The sequence below is a fragment of the Phyllobates terribilis genome, unplaced genomic scaffold (genome assembly GCF_046119375.1).
Source record: "Phyllobates terribilis strain yellow unplaced genomic scaffold, ASM4611937v1 Scaffold_7__3_contigs__length_470593459, whole genome shotgun sequence".
NCBI lineage: Eukaryota > Metazoa > Chordata > Amphibia > Anura > Dendrobatidae > Phyllobates > Phyllobates terribilis.
The window spans coordinates 267,989,571-268,014,337 of NW_027362767.1; the positions used below are offsets into that span (position 1 = coordinate 267,989,571).

The following is a 24,767-nucleotide window of genomic DNA, read 5'->3' on the forward strand; positions in this document are numbered from 1 at the left end:
GCCAGGTGAGCTGAAGATCTTTTTTCTTATTTGCCTACCAGCCCAGCCGTCTTCCGCGTCATTGTCTAGGTCATCCAGTTCTTTCAGATCTTCCGCGTTGATTATGGTGGCTCGAGGGGCCCTCTCCGTTTGAGGGCGCTGTGAACGCACTGGTCGTAAACCGCCACCGCTTGGCCTGATCTCTTTTCTGTTGGTTAGGAGACAGAAGGAAAGGATAATGAAAATCTAATGGACAGGACAAAAGATGTCACGATTACTGAATGCACCAGAGCAAAACTCACCCGTCCTGATTATTCAACTGATACTGTCTAAAGGGAACGCGAGGCTCAAGGCGAGATTGGGAGGAAAGGATGGGGAAGGAAGCTCGATCCAATGTCCCAGTGGGTTCTGAAGGGTGCTGAGAGCACATCTGTGAGACAATGTACAGAGATTATACAACATGCCAAATAACTGCCAAAAGACGCAGGGGATGCTGGGAGATTTCAGCTCTGAAGCCAGCAGAATAGTGCGTGCTGCTCTGGAATATAATGCAGGATGTAACTCAGGATCAGTACAGTATAAGTAATGTAATGTAATGTATGTACACAGTGACTGCACCAGCAGAATAGTGAGTGCAGCTCTGGAGTATAACACAGTGAAGAATAAAACAAGTGCTTATACATAAATAGGACTTTAATACTCACAAAAGCTGGAAGCATATCATGGTATGTAGGTGGATGGTAGGCGTTTCCCATGAACGGTGAAGCCCCTTTACGGGTAGGCTGAGCCGGGCGCAGAGAAAGTTCCTTGGGGTCACTACTAGCTTGCGCTGTGGAGGGGGCACCATCTGCAGGAGCAGTGGATTTGCTGCCCGACTCAGCAGGAGAGACGGTTGGAGAGATGACACCAGTGATGCTTCTCCCACCGCCCTCCCTCCAACTGGTGACATCTGCAACAAGAGCATGAAAGGAAAGAAGAGTTAACCGCAAAGCTTCCCGGCCCGATCAGGAGAACAGAACTGCACAACGAGGGGTTATTACAGGTTATTACAAAGCCGAAATGGACATGTGCTCCAGGGCTGCAGACAACTGGGAGCTCCACACCGACTACCAATATATCACTATTAAATACATCTCTGGTTGCTCTCAATAAAAGCAAAAATTGTTTACATAAAAATATTGGTGCCATGTTTAAAGGGGGGGGGGGGGTGAATAATTACACAAAGTACACATATCTGTGACATTACCATGCAGCAAAGCTCCGGGGCACTGGTCATAGATTTCCATATTGCGCCCATTAAATAGTCGGCCACCATTAGGAAGCAAAGGCTGCGTGACTCTTCCATTATGCCGCCGCACCCCTACTTCATGGGGCTTTTGCAGGAAGTGGAATTGCAGCAAATGAGATATTTTGAACTATTCATAGTATTTAAGAAAAAAAAAAAAAAAAAAAAAAAAAAAGAGGGGGGGGGGCGCGGACATACAAAGCTGCATGAAAGAGCAATGCACAGTCCTACTAGAAAGGGCCACAGTCTCCAAGGCCCTTCAGCTCTGTTCAGCCGTCCCAGGCATCAGACATCACAGCTAATGCAGGGTTGCAATGATGCCAGTGGTATATAAGATCCTTCCCTCGCCAAAGCATTATCGAGGAAGCACCACGAAATATGTAAAAAGTGGAATACACCTCTAAACACCATCTGCTGCTGAACACAACCTCTATGCAAGCACAGACAATGCAGTTCATCATATATACATAATTTGTTCCTCTTATATACACATAAGCTGCAGGTAAAGCTGGGGAAAGGGAGGACGGACAATAAAACGTTCAGAGCGGTTACCGGGAAGCAGGGCGAGGGGCTTACTCTGGGGGCGGAGGCTTGGTCCGGGCCCATACGACGGATCTAAGCCGCTCTTTTCTTTGCCAACCTTGTCTTGCTCGCCAGCTGCTTTCAGCGTTGGAAATTCCTCGGGAGAGAAGGACAACAGTCGGCTTGAGCCCCTTGAACCTGCAGAAGAGACAGGTTGGAGATCAGCTTGGAGCAGCGGTCACACTTTTACTAGTCTAAGCCACAACAAATGGACGGCACCGACTCTAGTGTTGGGCAGCACAGCAAGAAAAGCAGAGGCAAGCATTAACACCAGCCCTGTCACTCACCACCTTCGTGTCCTGCTGGCTTTCCGTTCAGCTGAGCCCATGACTTTGGCCCACCTGGCACTAAATTTATATTCTGCAAAAGGAAAAAAAAAAATCAAGTTTTTAAGCGGGTGCCTACAGTGTAAATGAGCAATACATTTACACCAACCCGTAAATAGAGTGAAATATGAGACCCCTATTTAAAAGGAGGCCAGTGAGGAATGATCAGGTGATCGCCGCTGCTCCGGCTTCCCCTTATGTGCAGGCAAATTAATAGAGTGGGGATGTGATAAAGTATAAAACTCCTGGGAGAATTCACAATCATTAGAAAGGGGATCCCAAGCCCCCCTCGTTTCTCAACCTTAGGGAGGAGGCATCAGCGATCAAGCAGGGTCCCTGCAATGAATTCTGTCTCTGGGGTGGATGTAGACGGCTAAGGGCGGCCCTCATCTGTTTCTATCAGCCCCAGACACATTGAATGGAGTGGTACTGTGCATGCTTCACTTACTGTGGTGGAACAGGGACGTTCTAGCCCACTGGGGCCCCGCCAATCAGACATTTATCACATACCCCATGTAAATGGTGTTTCACAACGCCAAGAGTATTGATAGAGAGTAGACCCTCTGGCACAGGCCTTTTGACCTCCTTTATGGCATTGATGTGTGTCGGGGACGTCATTGACATTAAAGGGGGGGGGGGGGTTGTTTTCAAAATAATAATGGTAGCCTTAGCCATGATGTCATGGAGGAGCCTCAAGGGAGCAGTCGTTTGAGCATTGGAAGCAATTATCGTTTCCTTCTGAGGCCACCAAATGCAAAAACACAAGATAAGAGGAAGGATTGCACCAAGGACAAGAACTAGTGGAGGAGAGGATAATCAGGGATATGTGAACATCCCAGCACCAAAGCAGAAAGCCAGGGTTGGTCACCCACCTCCGGACTGTTCACTGTGGTCGGCTTCTGTAAATTGGAGACAGATTTCGGCAAACCCTGCTGCGGCAGCGACTCCTGCGGCTGAGGAACTGTCACACTGGAACTGCAGGAGGAGAAACTGGGTAAAACAATCAGCGTAGCCATGATGGATACACAGGACCATGCAGACAACAGACACCAAGCTGTACACTCACTAACCCCACTGCAGGAGCAGGAGGCTCCATTCTCAGCACTCACCTCTTTTGGTCTGGATGTTCTTGTTTGTTTGCCCATCCTGTCCCGTCTTTGGGCACTATAATAATATTGGGGTCGTTTCCTTTGTTCTCAGATTTCAAGCTTGGCAAGTTTGCAGGAGGAGGCATACGCCGAGCAGCGGCAACTTTCCCAAGACTCTGTAAGCCATGTCTAGGTATAACTGGGGAAAGATACAAAAATTATATACCATCTGCATAGCATAGGGACTGCAAAACACTGGGACCACACATTCTGCACAACTCGGGGTCACATGCTCCCAACAAGCAGCTGCCGAGTATATCCCCAATACTATCCCGCCCACAGTATTCAGCCCGCTCACCTGTGGATCTTACGGCTTCTATTGACTTCCCTTTATACTTGTCAAACAGGTTGAGAGACGAGTACTTGCTTTTCCCATCCTTTCCCTTGGATATCTGCCCCAAACGATCGGACATTGCGATGAAATGTCATCTAGTAGGGAAATTTTTCTCTGCACCTCTCCCGATCTGCCTGCAAAAAAAAAAAAAATGGGGCAAATATAACTAAAACCGTGCCCAAATTGCAGTGAGTGCAGCTCTGGAGTATAATACAGGATGTAACTCAGGATCAGTACAGGATAAGTAATGTAATGTATGTACACAGTGACTGCACCAGCAGAATAGTGAGTGCAGCTCTGGAGTATAATACAGGATGTAACTCAGGATCAGTAATGTAATGTATGTACACAGTGACTGCACTAGTAGAATAGTGAGTGCAGCTCTGGAGTATCATACAGGATGTAACTCAGGATCAGTACAGGATCAGTAATGTATGTACACAGTGACTGCACCAGTAGAATAGCGAGTGCAGCTCTGGAGTATCATACAGGATAAGTAATGTAATGTATGTACACAGTGACTGCACCAGTAGAATAGTGAGTGCAGCTCTGGAGTATCATACAGGATAAGTAATGTAATGTATGTACACAGTGACTGCCCCAGTAGAATAGTGAGTGCAGCTCTGGAGTATAATACAGGATAAATAACTTATGTACAGTGATTAGTGATACTCGTACATTAATATCAACTGCTGTGCTTCCGCTTCCCTCATACACATTTACACTTCATACCTCCTGCACATCTGAGGAACGACACTTGTTTTTGTGCAGCTTTAAGACTGTCAGACATTAACTTCCAGCCCACCGGAGTGGATGCTGTGTAACAGTGGATAAAAATCCGGCATCTTACTACAATCGTTACGCTCCCACAATGGCAGCGACCTCCCCTACTTTGTGCAGTCACTGCAGCGATCCTGCCACTTACTCGTCCAGGTTAGGAGCCGCATTGTCGTCTTTGCAGCCCATCAGTCAATGGCAGCTGGCAGCAGCAGAATGTCAGGACCTACATTACCCTCTGGCTCATACATGGGACGGCCCAAGCATTAATTACCCCCTCCCCCAACAGAGATGGACCCGGCAAAAACAGCTTTAATTGACAACTGTGTGCATTTTCTCCTGGGATGTGGAGGATGGGGTGTCAGTGCTGGATGGACACAACTTACACGGCACCCCAGTCTTGTGCACTGATGCATGGTGTCCAGCCATATCCTGGCCCTGCAACAGATAGCACGGACTGACCTGACCTGTGTCTTGAAGGGATAAGAGGTGCCACAGTCAGACAGCCGCCTATCTCTCCCTCTATATGAAACTGCAGTTGCGACCAATCCAATAATCAGCAGGGTCCTATTAAGATGCAGTGGATGCGCCCCAGTGACCGACTGACGGGAAGAGACAAGCAAATGAGCGAGACTCCCAGAGGACCAATATGGTAGCTAAGTAACCATCGGCAATCAGGTTACGGCTGCGGAGAGTAAAGACGGATCAATCCAGAGATGAGGATATATCAAGTCATGGTATATACATCACATGAGGGAAACAGGTGACCAGAAGACTCCAGCCTGGGACTAATGCTGGAAGTTGTAGTTCAATAGCTGGAGAGCTGTGGGGCGGCGACTGCTGCACTTGTAGGATAGACACTACTTCTACTTGGAATCCAACTCTGACAGACCACATCCCTTTATTAAAGGGGTACTCCGATCTAACAGCAATAGATGCACTATCACTGTGGTGGAGCTCTGCCTGTCCTGAAGATGTAGAGGGACAACACCATCTCCTTTACCAAGTAAACTTGCAATGCAGCACCCCGGGCAGAGAACGGCACCACAGCTCCATTCAAGATAATTGGGTCATGCAGCAGAGAAAAAAAATAATAATCCGAAGGATGCTGCTAGCCTTCTATGTGGCATCATTCCTGTACTCCAGTCACATCCAAAGCTGCAAGAGCTTAAACCAGTACACCAAGTCCTGTAACGTTCTAAACAGCTCTGGATGAAATGGAGTACAAGTCGCCGTCACTGCAGAAAATGTCAGGTGCTTGTACTCCACTTACATCCAGGGCTGTATTTAGGGTCCTACTGTTTTTCTACATAGGTTGAATTATGAACCTACTACACCTGAAGCCCTGGATGTGACTGGAGTATAGGTACCTGATATTTTCTGCAGTGACCAGTATTTGTACTCCAGTTTCATCCAGAGCTGTTAAGAAGGTTGTAGAACTGTGTGCACTTGTTTCAGGTCTTGCCACTTTGGATGTGACTGGATTACAAGATCTGTAATAAGTACAAAATGGAGCCTACACAAGAAATTTAGCAGCATTGTAAAAGCAGCTCTGGAAGCAACTGGAGTACAGGATACAAATATTCACTGCAGAATACTTGTACTCCAGCCACATCCAGAGCTGCATTCAGGATGCTGCTGCCTTTACATGTTGGGTCATCCATGTACTCTCATTGCAGGATATATCTGACCTGACCCCATATACAGTGGCTTGCGAAAGTATTCAAGTATTGAAGCCCCTAAAAATTTCTGGAGCAAGCAATTCCCTTCATAAGTCACAGGCTTAGTGAAAGGACGTCAACATAAATCAAGGGAGCCACGTCTGGCATAGACAGACGGGTCAGGCTTTCAAAGGGTCGCTTTTTAAGGGGCTAGGAAAGAAATATGCCAGAAATGGGCCAGAAGTGACCAGAAGGTACAAAGAACTATTTACTACTTGTACTTAGATTCTCTTTCTCATTCTACCTTACACTTTCAACATGCTTACATATGCTTTTACAGTTTTGGCCCCTCTAATCCTCACTCTTCTTTGCTATCCCCACACCCCAGCACCCTCTAACCAAATCATCATCTCTCCTTCCCTCCTACCTCCCCACCTAACCTCATCTACAGACCTGCTTCTCAACCTCAGATTAATCCTCCCAAAACATAAAACAAGCCGGACACTCTCTTTCTCCCACCTGCTCTCCCTCTCTCTGCTTCTCCTCACTGCTGGCGACATATCTCCCAATCCTGGACCCCCACAGCTTGCACCTTCCACCAAATCTCCCACCTGTCGCATCAAACCAACTGCAAACTACCACAACCCCTCCTACGCAAAACCTGTCCCCCTGACGCCCACCCCGCGGCTCCCTCTCTCTGGAGCACTGTGGAATGCACGCTCTGTGTGCAACAAGCTCCACTTTGTCTACGACCTCTTTACCTCTCGTCATCTCTCCTTTCTGGGCATCACAGAGACATGGCTAACACCCTCTGACACGGCCTCCCCTGCTGCACTGTGTTACGGTGGCCTCCACTTCACCCACACTCCTCGCCCTGGAAACAGACATGGTGGAGGAGTGGGTCTTCTCCTCTCTAACAATTGCATCTTTAGCCCTACTCCTCCTCTTCCCTCCCTTATTCTCCCTTCTTTTGAAGTCCACTGTCTGCATTTACTCTCCCTCCAACCTCCAATTGGCTGTCATATACCGACCCCTGGGCCCAGTCACTGCCTTTATCGATCAATTCTCCACTTTCTCTCGGCTGACATTCCCACAATCATCATGGGCGATTTCAACATCCCCACTGACACTCACCAGTCAGCAGCATCAAAACTCTTGTCGCTTACTTCATCCTTTGGACTTATCAGTGGTCCTCCTCAGCCACCCACACAGACGGACACACACTAGACCTCATCTTCACCCGACTCTGCTCCCTATCTAACCTCACAACCTCCCCCCTAACCCTATCTGACCACCACCTACTCACATTCTCATCCCTGTCCTCCTCACCTGTCACCCATGTCCAGCAACTAGCACACCCCCGCAGAAACCTTGCACATCTAGACACTCACACACTCTCTGACTCTGTCCTACCACTGACATCCATATCCTCACTCCATGACACAGACCGCGCCACAGCTTTCTACAATGCCACTCTCGCATCAGCTATTGACTCGGTCGCCCCTCTTATGCATGGCAGAGCGCGACAAGTCAACAGGCAACCCTGGCACAACAACCTCACTAAACAGCTTCGACAAGCGTCCAGGGTTGCGGAGTGGCGTTGGAAGAAAACACATACTCAAGATGACTTCACTGCATTCAAACAAGCAACGCTCGCATTCAAATCAGCACTCACCTCTGCTAAACAGGCCTACTTCACAACCCTCATATCTTCCCTATCCTACAACCCCAAACAACTATTCAACACTTTCAACTCTCTCCTCTGCCCTCCACTGCCCCCTCCGATCTCCATCTCTGCTGAGGAGTTTGCCACACACTTCAAAAACAAGATTGACCAAACACGGCAAGTCTTTACTGTCCGACCACCACAACCCCTCTGTTTTCCACACCACTTCCCTACCCCTATAACCTCCCTTCCCAACATCACGGAAAGAGACCTTACTCATCTCCTCTCCAAATCACACCTCACCACATGTGCACTCAACCCCATCCCACCTCCTCCCTAACCTCACCCCCACACTCGTCCCATCCCTAACCCACCTCTTCAACCTATCACTATCCTCTGGTACTTTCCCTGCTGCCTTCAAACATGCCACAATCACGCCCATCCTCAAAAAGCCATCCCTCGACCCATCCGCCCTGTCCAGCTATCGCCCCATATCGCTGCTCCCCTTTGCTTCCAAACTCCTTGAGCAACACGTTCACGCTGAACTTTCCTCCCACTTTTCATCTAACTCTCTCTTCGACAACCGACAATCCGGCTTCCGCCCCCACCATTCCACCGAAACTGTCCTTACCAAAATCACCAATGACCTACTTACAGCCAAAGCTAGCAGACAATTCTCTGTACTCCTTCTACTTGACCTGTTCTCTGCTTTCGATACAGTTGACCATTGACTCCTACTGCAGATCCTCTCTTCCTCTGGCGTCAAAGACCTTGCCCTATCCTGGATCTCCTCATACCTTTCTAACCGCACATTTAGCGTCTCCCACGCTACCTCCTCACCCCACCTCCTCTCTGTTGAAGGCTCTGTCCTAGGACCCCTACTCTTCTCAATCTATACCCTTGGCCTGGGACAGCTCATAAAATCCTATGGCTTCCAGTACCATCTGTATGCTGATGACACCCAGATCTACCTCTCTGGCCCAGACGTCACCTCTCTGCTGTCCAGAATCCCAGCATGTCTAGCAGCCATATCCTCCTTCTCCTCCCGCTACCTCAAGCTCAATGTGGACAAAACTGAACTCATCATCTTTCCCCCATTTCGCATATCTTCCCCACCTGATCATTCTATCACAATAAATGACATCACTCTTTCCGCTGTACCGACAATCCGCTGCCTCGGAGTAACCCTTGACTCTGCCCTGTCCTTCAAACCCCACATCCAAGCTCTCGCCACCTCCTGTCGCCTCCAGCTCAAAAATATTTCCAGAATCCGTCCTTTCCTCAACCCTAACTCTACTAAACTGCTTGTGCATGCCCTCATCATCTCCCGCCTCAACTATTGCAACATCCTCCTCTGTGGCCTCCCTGCTAACACTCTCGCACCCCTCCAGTCCATCCTCAACTCTGCTGCACGACTCGTTCACCTCTCGCCTCGCTACTCCTCTGTTAAGCCCCTTTGCAAATCACTTCACTGGCTCCCAATTGCCCAGCGTATCCAGTTCAAACTACTAACACTGACCTACAAAGCCATCCATAACCTCTCTCCTCTGTACATCTCTGAACTAATCTCCAGATATATTCCCTCACGTAACCTCCGGTCCTCCCACGACCTCCTTCTCTCCTCCACGCAATCGCCTCCAAGATTTTTCCCGAATATCCCCCATCCTCTGGCATTCTGTGCCCCAACACGTCCGATTATCCACCACATCCGGATCCTTCAGACGGAACCTGAAAACCCATCTCTTCAAACAAGCTTACAGCCTGCCGTGACCCCGCTGCCTCCTCAACAACGTCGAAGCTACTACTACTGCAACCCCCCCAACCTACTGTCTCCTCCCCATTCCCGTAGAATGTAAGCCCGCAAGGGCAGGGTCCTCTTCCCTCCGTACCAGTCTATCTTGGTTTTTCTGTTTACTGTAGTGATATTCTTATTTTGTATGTAACCCCTTATGTACAGCGCCATTGAATCAATGGCGCTTTATAAATAATAATAATAACAACCTGTGTACAATCGAAGTATCACATGTCTGTCAGTATATACACTTTACCTTTTCTGAAAGGCCACAGAGGCTGCAACACCATTAACCCATTTCTGACGTGAGATGAATCCATACGTCCCTGTGGCCTGGTACTTACCAGTGCGCGCGAGATCACCGCCGGGTGTCAGCTGATACTGATAGCTGACACATCGGCACTAAATGTTGCGGTGATCGCTGCATTTAGCGTGCAGGCAGAGGGAAGAAAGCCCCTATGCCTTTGGATCGGAAACACCGCAACGTCATCGCAGGGTCCCGATCGTTGCCATGGTGACTCGATGCCGAACGAACAAGTTTGCCTGTCAGTATAGCACTGACTGACTGTATAGTATGGTATGGTATGGTGATGCAGCAGCATACCTATACTATACAAGCGATCAGCCTGCAATTAGTGAAAGTCCCATAGTGGGATAAAGTGTAAAATAAGATAAAGTGAGAAGAAAAAAAAAAAGAGGCAAAAAACAATGCTTTATTATAACACCGATCAAAAAGTGGAATAAAACGCGATCAAAAAGATTAATGAAAACAAAAGTTGTACCACTTAAAAGCTCATCTTGTCCCGCAAAAAAAACAAGCCGCCATACAGCTCCATCAGATGAAAAATAAAAAAATTATAGCTCTCTGAATATAGCGAAGCAAAAAAACAAAGTTACTTACCGGTAACGGGATTTCTCCTACCCCCATGACGGCACCACAGAGAGGGGATCCGCCCTTCAAGGTACCTCTCTCCCTCATCAGTTGTTTAGAGAGCACGAGAGGACCTCTGGGTTAGTGACAAAAAAATAATTAAACATTACTATGAAGCTCATTAGAATCACCGTGCGACTATATGTCCGCGAAGTGAGTGTGCACCCCACACGAAAAGGGAGGGAATATACAGGTGCCGTCATGGCCTCTGAGAAATCCCTCTACCGGTAAGTAACTTCGTTTTTCTCCTTCCCCCATGCGGCACCACAGAGAACTGCAGAGAAGTGCATTGTTAGGGGGGGACCACTGCCTCCAAGACAACTCTACCGAAAGGAAGATCAGAGGAATAGGCTAGGTCCACCCGATAAAGGTTAAAGAATGTAGAGGGGGAAGACCATGTGGCGGCTCTACATATCTGTTCTATCGATGCGCCAGCTCTTTCTGCCCAGAAAGCTCCTACTGCTCTTGTCGAGTGACCCCTCAGATTCTTTGGGACAGTTTCCCCACTTGCTGAGTATGACAGGGTGATGGCGTCTCTTATCCACCTTGCCAACGTACTTTTAGAGGCTTTCCACCCCTTCTGCGACCCCTGAAAGCACACAGAGCCCTATCCTTCCAATGCTCCTGTGTGGCAGCTAGATACTGAATCAGGCACCTTCTAACGCAGGGGTCGGGAACCTATGGCTCGCGAGCCAGATGTCGCTCTTTTGAAGGCTGCATCTGGCTCGCTCTACCTGCCACTGACAGCTTAAAATGGCGTCATCGCTTCTGATCCGCACCACAGAAAGCCATCACCCCGGATATAAGGCGCCCACTCTCCTGACAGCTAGAGCGGCGTTTGAGCGAGTGGAGCTCAGTTGCTGCTACGCTGGGGTGAGTCATCATTAAGCGAAGACCGGAGGCAAGCTCACCAGCAGGTATAGGGAGTTCCCGCGCTGTCAGCCATCGTTCTCCTCACCCCAGCGTAGCAGCAACTGAGCTCCACTCGCTCAAGCGCCGCTCTAGCTGTCAGGAGAGCGGGCGCCTTATAGGGGTGACTGCTTCCTGTGGTGCGGATCAGAAGCGGCGGCGCCATTTTAAACCTCCACTGGCAAAAATAGTCAACCTCATCAGTCAGTCAGAAAGTGCCTGAATACAGGCAATGCTCTTACTTCATACCACCAGTCAATTAGGGGGACGCCAGTTACCTATATACACAGTACTGCGGGGGTACAGTTTGCCCTTCCCCTTAAGAGCAAAGAGCCATCTCTGTTCCCCACATGGAATCAGCCAGGGACACCTCCAGCATATGGAAGTAAACTTCCCTCCTTTTAATCAAGTAGTCAGCTAGCTAATTGCAGAAACCCTTTTATTGAAGAAGATGGCTAAAAGAAAAAAAAGATGGAGGAGTATCGTACTTTTCAGCAGGAATGGACAGAAGAATTCGCCTCTGTGGAGAGAGCAGGTTCTGCAGTGTCTAATATGGAATGATAAAATTGCACCAATGAAACGGTCAAATATAAAGCGGCACTTCGACACACGCCATACTACATTTGCATCGAAATATCCTGCGGGGGACAGCAGGAAGAAAGCATGGCAAGAGCTACTGTGCAGAGTGCAAGCTAATCAGCAGCAACTCCGTGTTTGGACCCAACAAGGTGACTGGAATTCGGCTAGCTTTGCTTGTGCTTTAGCAATTGCGAGAAATGGAAAGCCATTCACAGATGGAGAGTATGCCAAAACATTCATGCTTGATGTTGCCAATGAACTTTTTGATGATTTTTTGGATAAAGACAAGATAATCAAATGAATAAAAGACATGCCTCTGCCGGCAAGAACTGTTCACAATCGAACCATCATGATGGCAAATTGAGGCAACACAAGTGAAGGACATAAATGCAGCACCATTCTTTTCTCTCGCATTGGATGACTCAGACGTAAGCCATTTATCCCAGGTCAGTGTGATTGAAAGGTATGCTGCAGGTGACACACTGTGAGGAAAGTCTTGCTGTTTTGCCTATGAAAGGGACAAGAGGAGAGGATTTATTCAAGTCTTTCACTGAGCTTGCTAAAGAAATAAATCTACCAATGGATAAACTTATTTCGGTGTGTACTGATGGTGCTCCGTGCATGGTGGGGAAAAACAGAGGATTACTAGCGCTTCTTCGTGAACATGAAAAGAGACCTATCTTAAGTTTTCACTGCATCCTACATCAGGAGGCGCTTTGTGCTCAGATGTGTGGCGAGCAGGTTGGTGAGGTGATGTCGCTGGTCATTCAGATGGTCAACTTTATTGTTGCCCGAGCTTTAAGTGATCGCCAGTTTAAAACACTGCTGGATGAAGTTGGGAATAATTATCCTGGTCAGCTTCTGCACAGCAATGTGCGTTGGTTGTCAAGAGGGAAGGTGCTCAGCCATTTTGCGGTTTGTCTGAGCGAAATCCGGACTTTTCTTGAAATGAAAAACGTCGAGCATCCTGAGTTAGCGAACACCGAGTGGCTCCTGAAGTTCTACTATCTCGTGGACATGACTGAACATCTGAACCAGCTCAATGTGAAAAGGCGTTGGAAATACAGTCTTATCCCTTCAGCAAGCAGTGTTTGCATTTGAAAACAAGCTAGAACTCTTCATCGCCGACATTGAAACAGGTCGTTTACTACACTTTGAAAAACTGGGAGAGTTTAAAGATTCATGCACAGCAAGTGACCCTGCTCAACATCTTGATCTTCAGCAGCTAGCGGGCTTCACATCTAGTCTCCAGCAGTCATTCAAAGCGCGCTTTGGAGAATTTCGTGAGCACACTCATCTTTTTAGGTTAATCACCCATCCACACGAGTGTGCAGTAGACAGCGCCGATCAGAGTTACATCCCCGGTGTCTCCGTCAGAGATTTTGAGCTACAAGCTGCTGACCTGAAGGCCTCGGACATGTGGGTGAATAAGCTCAAGTCACTGAATGAAGATTTGGAAAGACTTGCACGACAGCAAGCAGAGTTGGTGAGCAAACACAAGTGGCAAGAAATGAAAAAGCTTCAACCCGCGGACCAGCTGATTGTCAAAACTTGGAACCACTTCCCGTCACATTCCACACACTACAGCGTGAGTATTGCTGTACTGACAATGTTTGGCTCTACATATGCATGTAAGCAGTCTCTCTCACATCTAAAGAACATGAAGGCCAACCTACGATCACGTTTAAAGGATGGAAGTCTCAACGCCTGCATGAAGCTCAACCTCACCACGTATCAACCAGACTACAAAGCCATCAGCGAAACCATGCAGCACCAGAAATCACATTAATGGTAAGTACTTTATTCATCACTGGTTAGCAACAGCATAACAATGTTATTAAAAATAATTCAGACTTATTGTACTTTAAAAGTGTTGGTCTTGCATAAAATGCACACATTTACTTGTAAAAATATTGTATGGCTCTCACGGAATTACATTTTAAAATATGTGGCGTTCATGGCTGACCCCTGTTCTAACGTCTAGTGCCTTCAGGTACCACGGTTAAGACTGCAGGTCTCACGTCAAGGACAGGAAACCAACTGATGTGGGAGAGAGGTGCCGCCCTTTTTAGCTGTAGGTTTCCTGTCCTTGAAGGGCGGATCCCCTCTCTCCATGGTGCCGTCATGGGGGGAGGAGAAAATAATTATTTCTTCTATAAAAGTTTGTGTGTATAAGGGCCAAAACATTAAAAACAAACACACACACACACTATTAATGTAGTACTGCTGTAATCGTACTTACCCGAAGAATTTTGCCACACGCGAAACAAAAAACTAAAACAATTCCTGAATTGTTGGTTATTGTTTATTCTGCCTCCCAAAAATCAGAATAAGAAACGATCATAAAATGTCACGTACCCGAAAATGGTACCAATAAAAATGTCAAGTCGTCCCGCAAAAAACCAAGTCATCACATGACTGTCTCCGGGAATATGGAAAAATTGTAGCTCTCAAAATTTGGCAAAGCAATAAAAAGCGTTTTTTAGTGTGTGACAGCTGCCAAACATAAAAACCCGATATAAATCCGGTATTGCACCGACCCGAAGAATAAAGTCACCTAATTAATTATACCGTACAAAGAACGGCATAAAAAAATAAATAGAACCAATTCTTCACCTGCTACTGATTTGTACATTTTGCCTCCCGAAGATCGCAGTAAGGCTCTGCTCACATTTATTCTGCACTCTGCACTTACACCGGGGTCTCTATGTAAATCTGTGAAATGCGTGATTCAGACAGAACCCCCGGGCTGAAGATTCCCTGTAATGAGGCAGATGGAGGCACTGTGGACGCCGGCCTGTGATCCCATGGAATCCATCTTTTTACTAGGCTTGAATAAAAGTGCCGTCGCTCACAGTTTTGTGCACTTCTGAAAAAAAAGGACACCACTAAACAGAGGTCAGACGGAGTCCAGAGTAACTCTGCTGCCTCATTACAGTGAATGGATCCCTCGGGGCTTCATCTGAATCGCGTCACTCGGAGATTTAGATGGAAACCCCGATATAAGTGCTCAGTGTAGAGCGCAGGATAAATGGGATCCAAAATGTTATGTAAAATGTTCCTAACAAAAGCTTCAACTCAATCCACAAAAAAAGCAAGTCCCCACTCAGGTTCGTCATCCGTTATTGGAAATATAAGAGCTTCCACATTACTGGTAGCACAAAGGCTCTGGGGAAGCACCATGGCTCATTGCCCCCTATAAAAAAAATTGAGCAAATTCTGCACTCCTAAATCCAAATGTCCCCCTCCCTTCTAAGTTCCAGTGTGTGCCTAAACCACATTTAGCGTCCACATGTTTTACATTTCTATAGTGATGAGACCGATGAGTGCGCGTCTCCAGAAGCATGAGCTGGTCACTACAACGGCAGTTTGCAATTTTCACTCAGCAACAACTGCTGCTTGTTTCTGGAAAAGACCCATGGAGTCAAAATCGTCACTACACCTGTAGATAAATTCCCAAGGGGTTTAATTTCCAAAATGGGGTCACCTGAGGGGGGATTCTGCTATTCTAGCATTTAGGGGCTCTGTATATGCAGTCCACATACTATTCTAGAAAAATCTGCGCTCCAGGAGGCAAACAGCGCTCCGTCCCTCCAGAGTCACGCCGTATGGCTAAGCAGTACTGTACAGCCACATATCGGGTATTTCTACATTCAGCAGAAGTTGTGGGACAAATTTTGGTGCCATTTTTACCCATTTCCCAGTGTGAAAATGTAAAATCTGGGGCTAAAACTAAATTTTGGTGGTAAAAATGTAATTATTTTTTTCTTCACTGCCCAATGGCATAAAATTATGTGATCCACCTGAGCTGTCAATATGGTCATTGCATCCCTAAATTAATTCATTGAGGTGTAGTTTGTAAGATGGGGTGTCTGCTGTTCTGGCACTTCAGGGGCTCTATCAATGTGACATGGCACCCTCAAACCAATCCAGAAACATGTGAACTCCAATATGGTGCTTCTTCCCTGCTGAGCTTTGCACTGTGCATCAAAAGTAGTTTTCGACCACATATGCGGTATCGGAGTATACATAGGAAAAATTGCACAACAGATTTCGGAGTCCATTTTCTCCTGCTATCCTTGTGAAAATGAAAAAATTGGGGCTAAAACAACATTTTTGTGGAAAAAAATATATATATTTTTCATTTTTACAGATCCACGTTGTAAAATTCTGTGAAGCACCTGTGGGTTCAAGGTGCTCACCACACATTTGAATAAATTCCTTGAGGGGTCTAGTTTCCAAAATGGGGTCACTTGTGGGGGTTTTCCACTGTTTAGGCACATCAGAGGCTCTCCAAACACGAAGTCTGCATTCCAAAATATCTCTCCTTCCTTTCTGAGCCCTGCGCCCAAACAATAGTTTTCCCCCACATATGGGGTATCTGCGTGCTCAGGAGGAATTGCGCAACAAATTTTGGGCTCCATTTTCTCCTGCTACCCCTTTGAAAATAAAAAGTTTGTGGCTGAAAAAAAACATTTGTGGGAAAAATTTTTAAATTTTATTTTTATGGCTCAATGTTATAAACTTCTGTGAAGCACCTGGGGGTTCAAGGTGCTCACCATACATCTAGATAAGTTCCCTGAGGGGGTGTAGTTTCCAAAATGGTGTCACTTGGGGGTGGTTTCCACTGTTGAAGCACATCAGGGGCTCTCCAAACGCTACATGGCGTCCGCTAATTATTCCAGCAAATTTTACATTCAAAAAGTCAAATGGTGCTCCATCCCTTCCAAGCCATGCCGTGCGCCCAAACAGTGGTTTTCCCCCCACATATGGGTTATCGGCGTGCTCAGAAGAAACTGCCCAACAAATTTTGTGGTCCATTTTTTCCTGTTACCCTTGTGAAATTAATAAATATTTGGGTCTAAAGTAACATTTTTGTGAAAAAAAGTTAAATGTTCATTGCTTTCTTTCACATTCCAAAAATTCCTCTGAAGGGTTAATAAACTTCTTGAATGTGGTTTTGAGCACCTTGAGGGGTGCAGTTTTTAGAATGGTGTCACTTTTGGGTATTTTCTCTCCTAAAGGCCCCTTCAAAGTCACTTCAAATGTGATGTGGTCCCAAAAAAATTGTTTTGTAAATTTTGTTGGAAAAATGAGAAATCGCTGGTCAACTTTTAAATCTTATAACTTCCTAACAAACAAAAAAAAAAATTTGGTTCCAAAATTGTGCTGATGTAAAGTAGACATGTGGGAAATGTTATTAACTATTTTGTGTGACATATCACTCTGACTTAAGGGCATGAAGAGTCAAAGTTTGAAAATTTTTAAAATTTTGCCAAATTTCTGATTTTTTCGCAAAGTCATTGCATATAAATATTACCACTATCATGAAGTACAATATGTCACGAAAAAACAGTCTCAGAATCAGTGAGATCCATTGAAGCGTTTCAGAGTTATTACCTCATAAAGTGACACCGATCAGAATTGGTAAAGGAGTTAAGCAAGAGGCACCACTAACCAAACAATACCATGAAGACCAAGGAGATCTCCAAACAAGTCAGGGACAAAGTTGTTGAGAAGTACAAGTCAAGGTTGGATTATAAAAAAATATCCCAATCTCTGATGATCCCCGGAGCACCATCAAATCTATCAAATGGAAAGAACATGGTACCACAACAAACCTGCCAAGAGAGGGCCGTCCACCAAAACTCTCAGCCCGGGCAAGGAGGGCAATAATCAGAGAAGCAGCACAGAGACCAAAGGTAACTCTGAAGGAGCTGCACAGTTCTCAAGCAGAGACTAGATTATGTGTCCATGCGACCACAATAAGCTGTACACTCCATAGAGGTGGCCTTTATATAAGAGTAGGCAGAAAAAAAAGCCTTTACTTAAAACGAGCCTTACAATTTTTGTGTGCGAGTTTGCAAAAAGACATGTGGGAGACTCCCCAAATGTATGGAGGAAGGCGCTGTGGTCAGATGAGACAAAAAAAAAAAAAAAATTGAACTTTGTTGGCCTCCAAGGTAAAAGCTATGTATGGCACCAAAAGAACACCATCCCCACAGTGAAACATGGTGGTGGCAGCATCATGATGTGATGTTTTTTGGCAGCAGGGACAGGGAAAATGGTCTGAGTCGAGTGGAAGATAGATGATGCGAAATACAGGGATATTCTTGAGCAAAACCTGTTTCCGTCTGCCAGTGATTTGAGACTGGGATGGAGGTTCACCTTCCAACAGGACAATGACCCAAAGCATACTGCTTAAACAACACTTGAGTGGTTGAAGGGGAAACCTGTAAATGTTTTGGAGTGGCCTAGTCAAAGCCCAGACTTTAATCCAATTAAGAATCTGTGGTCAGACTTGAAGATAGCTGTTCACCAGAGGAAACCATCCAACTTGAAGGAGCTGGAGCAGTTTTGCCTTGAGGAACGGGCAAAAATCCTAGTGGCAAGTTGAGGAAAGCTCAGAGGCTTATCCAAAAGGGACTTGCAGCTGTAATTGAAGTAAAAGGAGGTTCTACAAAGTACTGACTTTAGGGGAGGTAAATAGTTATGCACACTGAAGTTTTCAGTTATTTTGTCCTATTTGCTGTTTGAATATTTGGTTTTATTTTTATTATGAAGCACCGTTGTAGTCATGTTCTTTACATAAACTGATGCAAACCCTCAAAAAAAAAAAAAAAAAAAGTGAAATTCCTGGTTGTGAGGTAGCAAAACAAGAAAAATGCGACGAGGGGGCGAATACTTTCACAAGCCACTGTAGGTGGTATCCAACCCAAAACTCTTCAGCACTTGCAGAACTTCAACTCCCATCATGCAAAGCCACAGGTAGGGAATTTAAAGTGTTACCATGTCCTAACCTCTTCCTAAAAAAAAAAAAACCCTCCTGACAAGGACTCATTCCACCAGTTTGCTGCGTGTAGGTGGCGGCGGGGGATCCCTGTGGCAGCTTTCACGTTCTTTCTCCTGCGTAATACGCCATACTTCCTGAGAGAAGTGGCGACACGATCTGAACTACACCATAAACAGATTTTCTGTAGGATTCTTGCTCCAAGTACAAACTGTATCCAAGCAACGGCTCCATCTAGCACAGCCGCGATACACGCCGAGGTAGCGGCAAGCGCAAGGCTGAGATCACTCAGGTACACGAGGCTCAGGACTGAAGAAAGCCGCTACTCTTAAAGCGACAGTATACACATTCCTACATTACGGGCCACAGAGGAGTTAAAAATTTCATTCTCCCTTTTAATTCCTTATGGAGGACCTTAAATTCACTTCCAATAGTCCAGAAGCTGACAGTCTGGTAAGATATAGTGAGATCAGACAACACAGGGAGCAGAAGTAAGTACTGCATCTTTTAAAGGACCACTGATCCCACCAATCCCGGGCAAACTCGAGACATGGCAAGTCCTGGATTATTGGACCAACAGATTTATGGCCAGAGAGACTTAGAAGAGGAAGAGCATAAAAGCATAAGTAGCTGTCCAGGAGAACCAATCTGAGAAAATGGGGGAATTGTAGTCCTCTGCTTGCTGTCAGTGAATAAGAACATCCTTGTTTACATCCAGTAGCTGAAGACCTGCAGGACCCAATACTTTCCACATCTGAGGGCTTGTTACAATGTATCTGCTCCAGACTGATACCATTGGATACAGACTGGGCAACAATGTAATGCACCCAGATAGCAGCAGATTCACTGTAGAAATACCCCCCACCCCTTATATATTTGGCTTCCATGCTGTTGCTAGGCAATGCCTCTGTGCAAACGATGGATCACATCCAACATCATCCCCTCCCCCTACCTGTGTCATATGACCATTCAGAGCACACTGGGGGTTAAACTACCAATTTTTCAGTGCAAATTATCCCCCTCCCACCAAAAAAAAAAAAACAACAAAAAAAACAAAACACGTACATGGCACAGAACATGACCCCCGTTATGGCGGAGCCAGAACCAGCAGAGACATCTTAGAGGTCACCCAGGAAATTACCAAACCTCCAGTCCCCAAAAGCTGAGGATGTGCCTGTTCACACCCCCTGCAGTGCAGAAGGTTAATTACATGCAATGAAGAAAAAAAAAAAAACCTAGAAGACGCCACCTGCAACGCATGCAGCGCTGGGCGCAGCAATCAAGGCCGATGTCTATGTCAGTAAGTGAAAACAGAGCAAGAGAAAAATCTAATTAGCAGAAGGAAAGAGGCGCCAGAGCGTCCCCAGGGGGCGAGCGCTGCAGGGCACTATCTGCTGCGGGCGCCCAGTCTGTGGCCTCATCTCCACCGACTGCCCAACATGTCACATCCTCCGTGAGGTTCTCCTCTCATCACTAATTTGCCACCTCTCTATACACTTAGTGCTAGTGATGCTATAAGAGGGCAGGTTGCTGGAAAAGCTCCCAAACAAAACAGTACAAGAACCAGCAGCATCAGACGTTGGGCAAAGAGGTCCCGAGAGTACAGAGCAGGTATAATCAATAGTGTTCACCCCAGGGTCCCCCCTCCGGACATCACTACTGCCAAAAATCCCCAGAGCTCAGAAACAGGAGACGCTGCTGTATCCAGAGCACACAATTACTGCAACTACTAATATACAAGGAAAGGATGACCGATGGCTTACAAAGTCGGCAGATTGCTGGGTGACAACCAATATGGCCGCCATTACTGCCCCCACAGTGGTTACCATGCAGCTCTCCTAGTCAAGAAGATATGTGCCAGTGCACAGCGGCTCAAGGGTCTTGGAAGCTGAGTGACACCCCCTAGAAAAGAGCTGTCACTCAGCCTCACATGCAAAGGGGAAAGAAACACTGAACAGAGCAGGAAGCGCACTCCCAGAGTCGGGTAGGGAAGGCACGAATATTCCCCATGACTGCTCTCCCTGGCCCCACTGCATGGCAGGGCAGGGAAGTCTATTTCCTTCAGATCGAGTAATAGAAATACATTTAAGAATTGTTAGAAATGCATTTGCCTTCAGAGGCAACCTGACTGAGGGCGATGGCATTCAAGTCCCTACATTAGTGAACATACAAGGTTTTTCCCAGCAATACAAAAAAAAAAAAAACAACTAAAAATATAAGGGGGAAAAAAATCATTATGTGACCCCAGGATGAAAATATGGAAAAAAAAGGGGGTTACTCTGAGAAAACGTTCACCTTGAGCACACGCGGGAGCCTCCATCGTTGTGCACCTGAGCAGAGCCGAGCACCCTCCGAGGAATTTTGTTTATTTCTTGAAAAAAAACTAATTGTCTAATCACTTTGGGGGGCAATTAACAAGGCGTCAGCACCGCAGCCAAACCTCCAGATCCACGGGATTGGTCTCAGTCGTCCTCTTTGATCCAACCGCTGAGAAATCACTGCTACTCCCAGCCGTACGAGGCAACAAAAATAAACCCAGGTCCCAGGATGCGCGGATATCAGCACTGTCACCTGAGGCACTGCGCCCGCACCGTACGACCCGTCAGGATGTACACAAACAGTTGTGGCTGGAAGTACCAGTCTAGAACAGATAGTAGCGACTATGGAAACTATTATTTTACACAGACTCGTCCTAAAGATGCCCCTGCACCAGGGCTGTGGAGTTGGAGTCGGTATAAAATGGACCTACTCCTAAAATACATAATAAATTGGGTACAGTAGTTCAATGAAGTATGAGCTGTAAATGTTTCCATTAAGAATTTGGGAAAGTTATGAAATGTTCTATAAATGTCTGTTCTGTTTCTGATCTCGGCTTTTAGCTGAGATGAATCTGTGCTGCACTCTATGTACACGGGCAGTAATGAGGCCGGGCTGTGGAGTCGGAGGTCAGGCTTACAGACTCCACAGCCCTGCACCATAGATAGCAGCTGGTCCAAGGCTTGCTTGCATGATCCCCACTACACAAGAACACTTGATTCTTTCCTTAAAAGGGGATGTCCTTAGGATAGAGAATCAATATCAAAATCCTGGACAACCCCCGTAACAAGCCCATTGCATGTTCTGTGAGGTCCAGCAGTGCCAACATGGCAGCCATTGGACCTTCCGCAGGCCCCCCCAGCAGCTACAGCAACCCACTGGTACCCCGCAATGACATCAGCATGGCGCCGATATCAGAGCTGGACAGCGGCATTAAGGGATTGCCCCCAGCAGCTCTCAGGTATGGTGCGGGCTTAGCTCCTGTGCCCGCTCCTTACCACAGCATATTTTTTGGCAGATGTGGGCCTGTCACTAACAGAAGGTCCCATCAGTCAGACCCCCTATGATGACATATCATAGCAACATATTGTGGGAATATCCCTTTAATATAATCGAAACTTTGACATGGACTTGGTATTTCAGCTATTTAACATCTCTGCTTGCTGTTAGTAAGTGTGAACATGGCTGAATACCCAAACCAACAGAATACTTCCCACAGCTGAGATGAATCTGTGCTACAGTAAATTTATCACTTAAACATGAGCCGAGTATGAGGGAGTCGGAGGTTTGGCTTACCGACTCCACAGCCCTGGTGAGATGTCAGACTGGGATTTAACATTCCCATTCACTGACAACAAGCAGATGGTAGAGACGATGAAGCTTTAGGTACGTCGTCCACAAGGTCAGAATTACACAACGCTTCAACCTCTCGTGCTCATGTACTACAATCCTCAGTTGTGGGGCGTAATGAGAGTTGTAGTCTGACGTTTGTGTTTTCACTGTTACACCTGACAGGCCATGCTGGGAGTCATAGTTCCAACAAAAGATGTCACTGGCAGCAGAGCATCTTACTTGTTAACGGACACTAATATATAGCTGCCTGCAACGTAGCTGTCAGGGATGGATGGGAATAGTAGTTCGTTCAAAGCCGCAGACCATCGCACAATACATACTGAGCTGACAAGATGCTAAGGACCTCAATGCAGAATATTGCACTATACAGTAAACAGATGTGGCAGGATGATGAGAGTGATAGTCCCATTAAGAGGGTCTAGGCTAGAGATCATTAACCTACATCACTTTCAGACCTATCAGATGATGAGAGTGATAGTTCTACTACAATAAAAGGGCTCTGGTTACATTGCACAATATACGCAGACCTGTGTAGTGGGAGTATCACTCCTATCATTCTGACAGGTCGTATATGATTTGCCACCAGAGCCCTTTAACACCACCACTCTCAGCGTTTTGACAAGTCTGTGTTATTGTGTCTCTGCAAACTGTAATTGTGGTGGTACTGTTACTCCCAGTATAGAGGTTATACGCTGCAGATTATTGCACATCATCATTCACCAAAATATCAGAGGATGCTGAGCGTTTTAGTGCCAGGCTGCAGATCATTGCACTGTATTCAGAGACCTGGCAGACTGATGGGGGTGATCATCCTAATACAGTTACAGGGCCCTGGCTGCAGATCATTCCACTACTTTATGCACAGCTGTCAGGATGCTGAGGGTGGTAGTCTCTGCCTGCGGACTGCACGCCATACACATAATAGCACGTAAACAATCGCTCACAAACCCTCTGACAACTCCTCCTGGCAGCGCAGGCCCAGGGTGACAGCGGGAGAAACCATTACACACTGAGGGGGCGGTATCGCCCACAATACTGAGGGGCCGCCCCGGATTCGGTCACCGAGGGGGAGGCCTCAGGCCTCGGCGTTCTCTCTCCGGTTCCCCGGTGAAGGCCGCAGCCTCCCCTCCGCCCCCAACACAGAAGAAAACGGAAGAGGAGGAAGATGGCTGCTGGGCCTGACCGAACAAAGCTGCGGCCTGGGCCCGTCCTCCCTCCCCGCCTCTGTCCGGGGCAGGAGCCGTCCCTCTGGGAATACCGACCTGGTCTGGTGGAGCGCTCTGTGCTGCTGGTGCCGGAGTGATGCCGGGGTCGGGGCGGGCGAGCGCTGCGCGGGATGGCGGCGGATACAAGGCGTCTCAGCTCCGGCTGCGCCTCTCTCCTCCGTCTCTCTTGCTGTTTTTTTTTTTCTCTTCACTGTTAACTCCTCCCCTTTACCGAGCTGTCAATCATCCAGCGAGAGGAGAGCGAGCACGTCACAGCGAGCAGCGGCCTCTGCCGGTCTCCGGCAGTACTGCAGTAAGAGGCGAGAGAGCACAGCGAGCAGCGGCCTCTGCCGGTCCCCGGCAGTACTGCAGTATGAGACGAGATAGAGCACAGGGAGCAGCGGCCTCTGCCTGACCCCAGGGGTACTACAGTAATAGACGAGAGAGAGCACAGCGAGCAGCGGCCTCTGCCGGCCCCCAGTGGTACTACAGTAAGACGAGAGAGAGCACAGCGAGCAGCGGCCTCTGCCTGACCCCAGGGGTATTACAGTAATAGACGAGAGCGAGCAGCGGCCTCTGCCGGCCCCCAGTGGTACTACAGTAAGAGACGAGAGAGAGCACAGCGAGCAGCGGCCTCTGCCTGACCCCAAGGGTATTACAGTAATAGACGAGAGCGAGCAGCGGCCTCTGCCGGCCCCCAGTGGTACTACAGTAAGAGACGAGAGAGAGCACAGCGAGCAGCGGCCTCTGCCGGCCCCCAGAGGTACTACAGTAAGAGACGAGAGCGAGCAGCGGCCTCTGCCGGCCCCCAGTGGTATACTACAGTAAGAGACGAGAGAGAGCACAGAGAGCAGCCGCCTCTGCCAGCCCCCAGGGGTACTACAGTAAGAGACGAGAGAGAGCAGCGGCCCCTGCCGGCACTACACTAGCATGAGCACAGCGTGGAGCGGCCCCTGGCGGTATTACAGTATAGTGAGCACAACACTGGGAACGGCGGCCACTGCTGCCCCCTGGCGGTGCTACAATAACATCACCTATACTGGCGCTTTCCATGGTTTCTTGCACTTGGTTTTCGATGGTGTCATTTTGGGGTTCATAAAATCTATTGAATTAATTTTTTAGTACATTTTTTCC

The 24,767-nt window shown here is 47.3% G+C and overlaps 1 protein-coding gene across 9 annotated transcripts in view; it reads right to left on the reverse strand.

The window, feature by feature from the left end:
• Nucleotides 1-23,910, reverse strand: part of PRRC2B (proline rich coiled-coil 2B) — a 47,806-nt gene extending 23,896 nt beyond the window's left edge. For 2 of the 9 annotated variants that reach the window (XM_073640696.1, XM_073640694.1), the window contains exons 1-9: nucleotides 23,691-23,908; nucleotides 3,619-3,788; nucleotides 3,282-3,459; nucleotides 3,045-3,147; nucleotides 2,134-2,206; nucleotides 1,817-1,984; nucleotides 684-928; nucleotides 282-409; nucleotides 39-187 (exon numbers count right to left, since the gene is read on the reverse strand). In XM_073640696.1, coding sequence (XP_073496797.1) covers nucleotides 39-187; nucleotides 282-409; nucleotides 684-928; nucleotides 1,817-1,984; nucleotides 2,134-2,206; nucleotides 3,045-3,147; nucleotides 3,282-3,459; nucleotides 3,619-3,733 — 1,159 coding nt within the window. In that variant the 5' untranslated portion in view covers nucleotides 3,734-3,788; nucleotides 23,691-23,908. Of the gene's footprint in view, nucleotides 1-38; nucleotides 188-281; nucleotides 410-683; nucleotides 929-1,816; nucleotides 1,985-2,133; nucleotides 2,207-3,044; nucleotides 3,148-3,281; nucleotides 3,460-3,618; nucleotides 3,789-23,690 lie in introns of all 9 variants that reach the window. The other 7 variants (XM_073640701.1, XM_073640700.1, XM_073640695.1 and 4 more) reach the window with 6 other exon arrangements.
• Nucleotides 23,911-24,767: the final 857 nt, after the last annotated feature.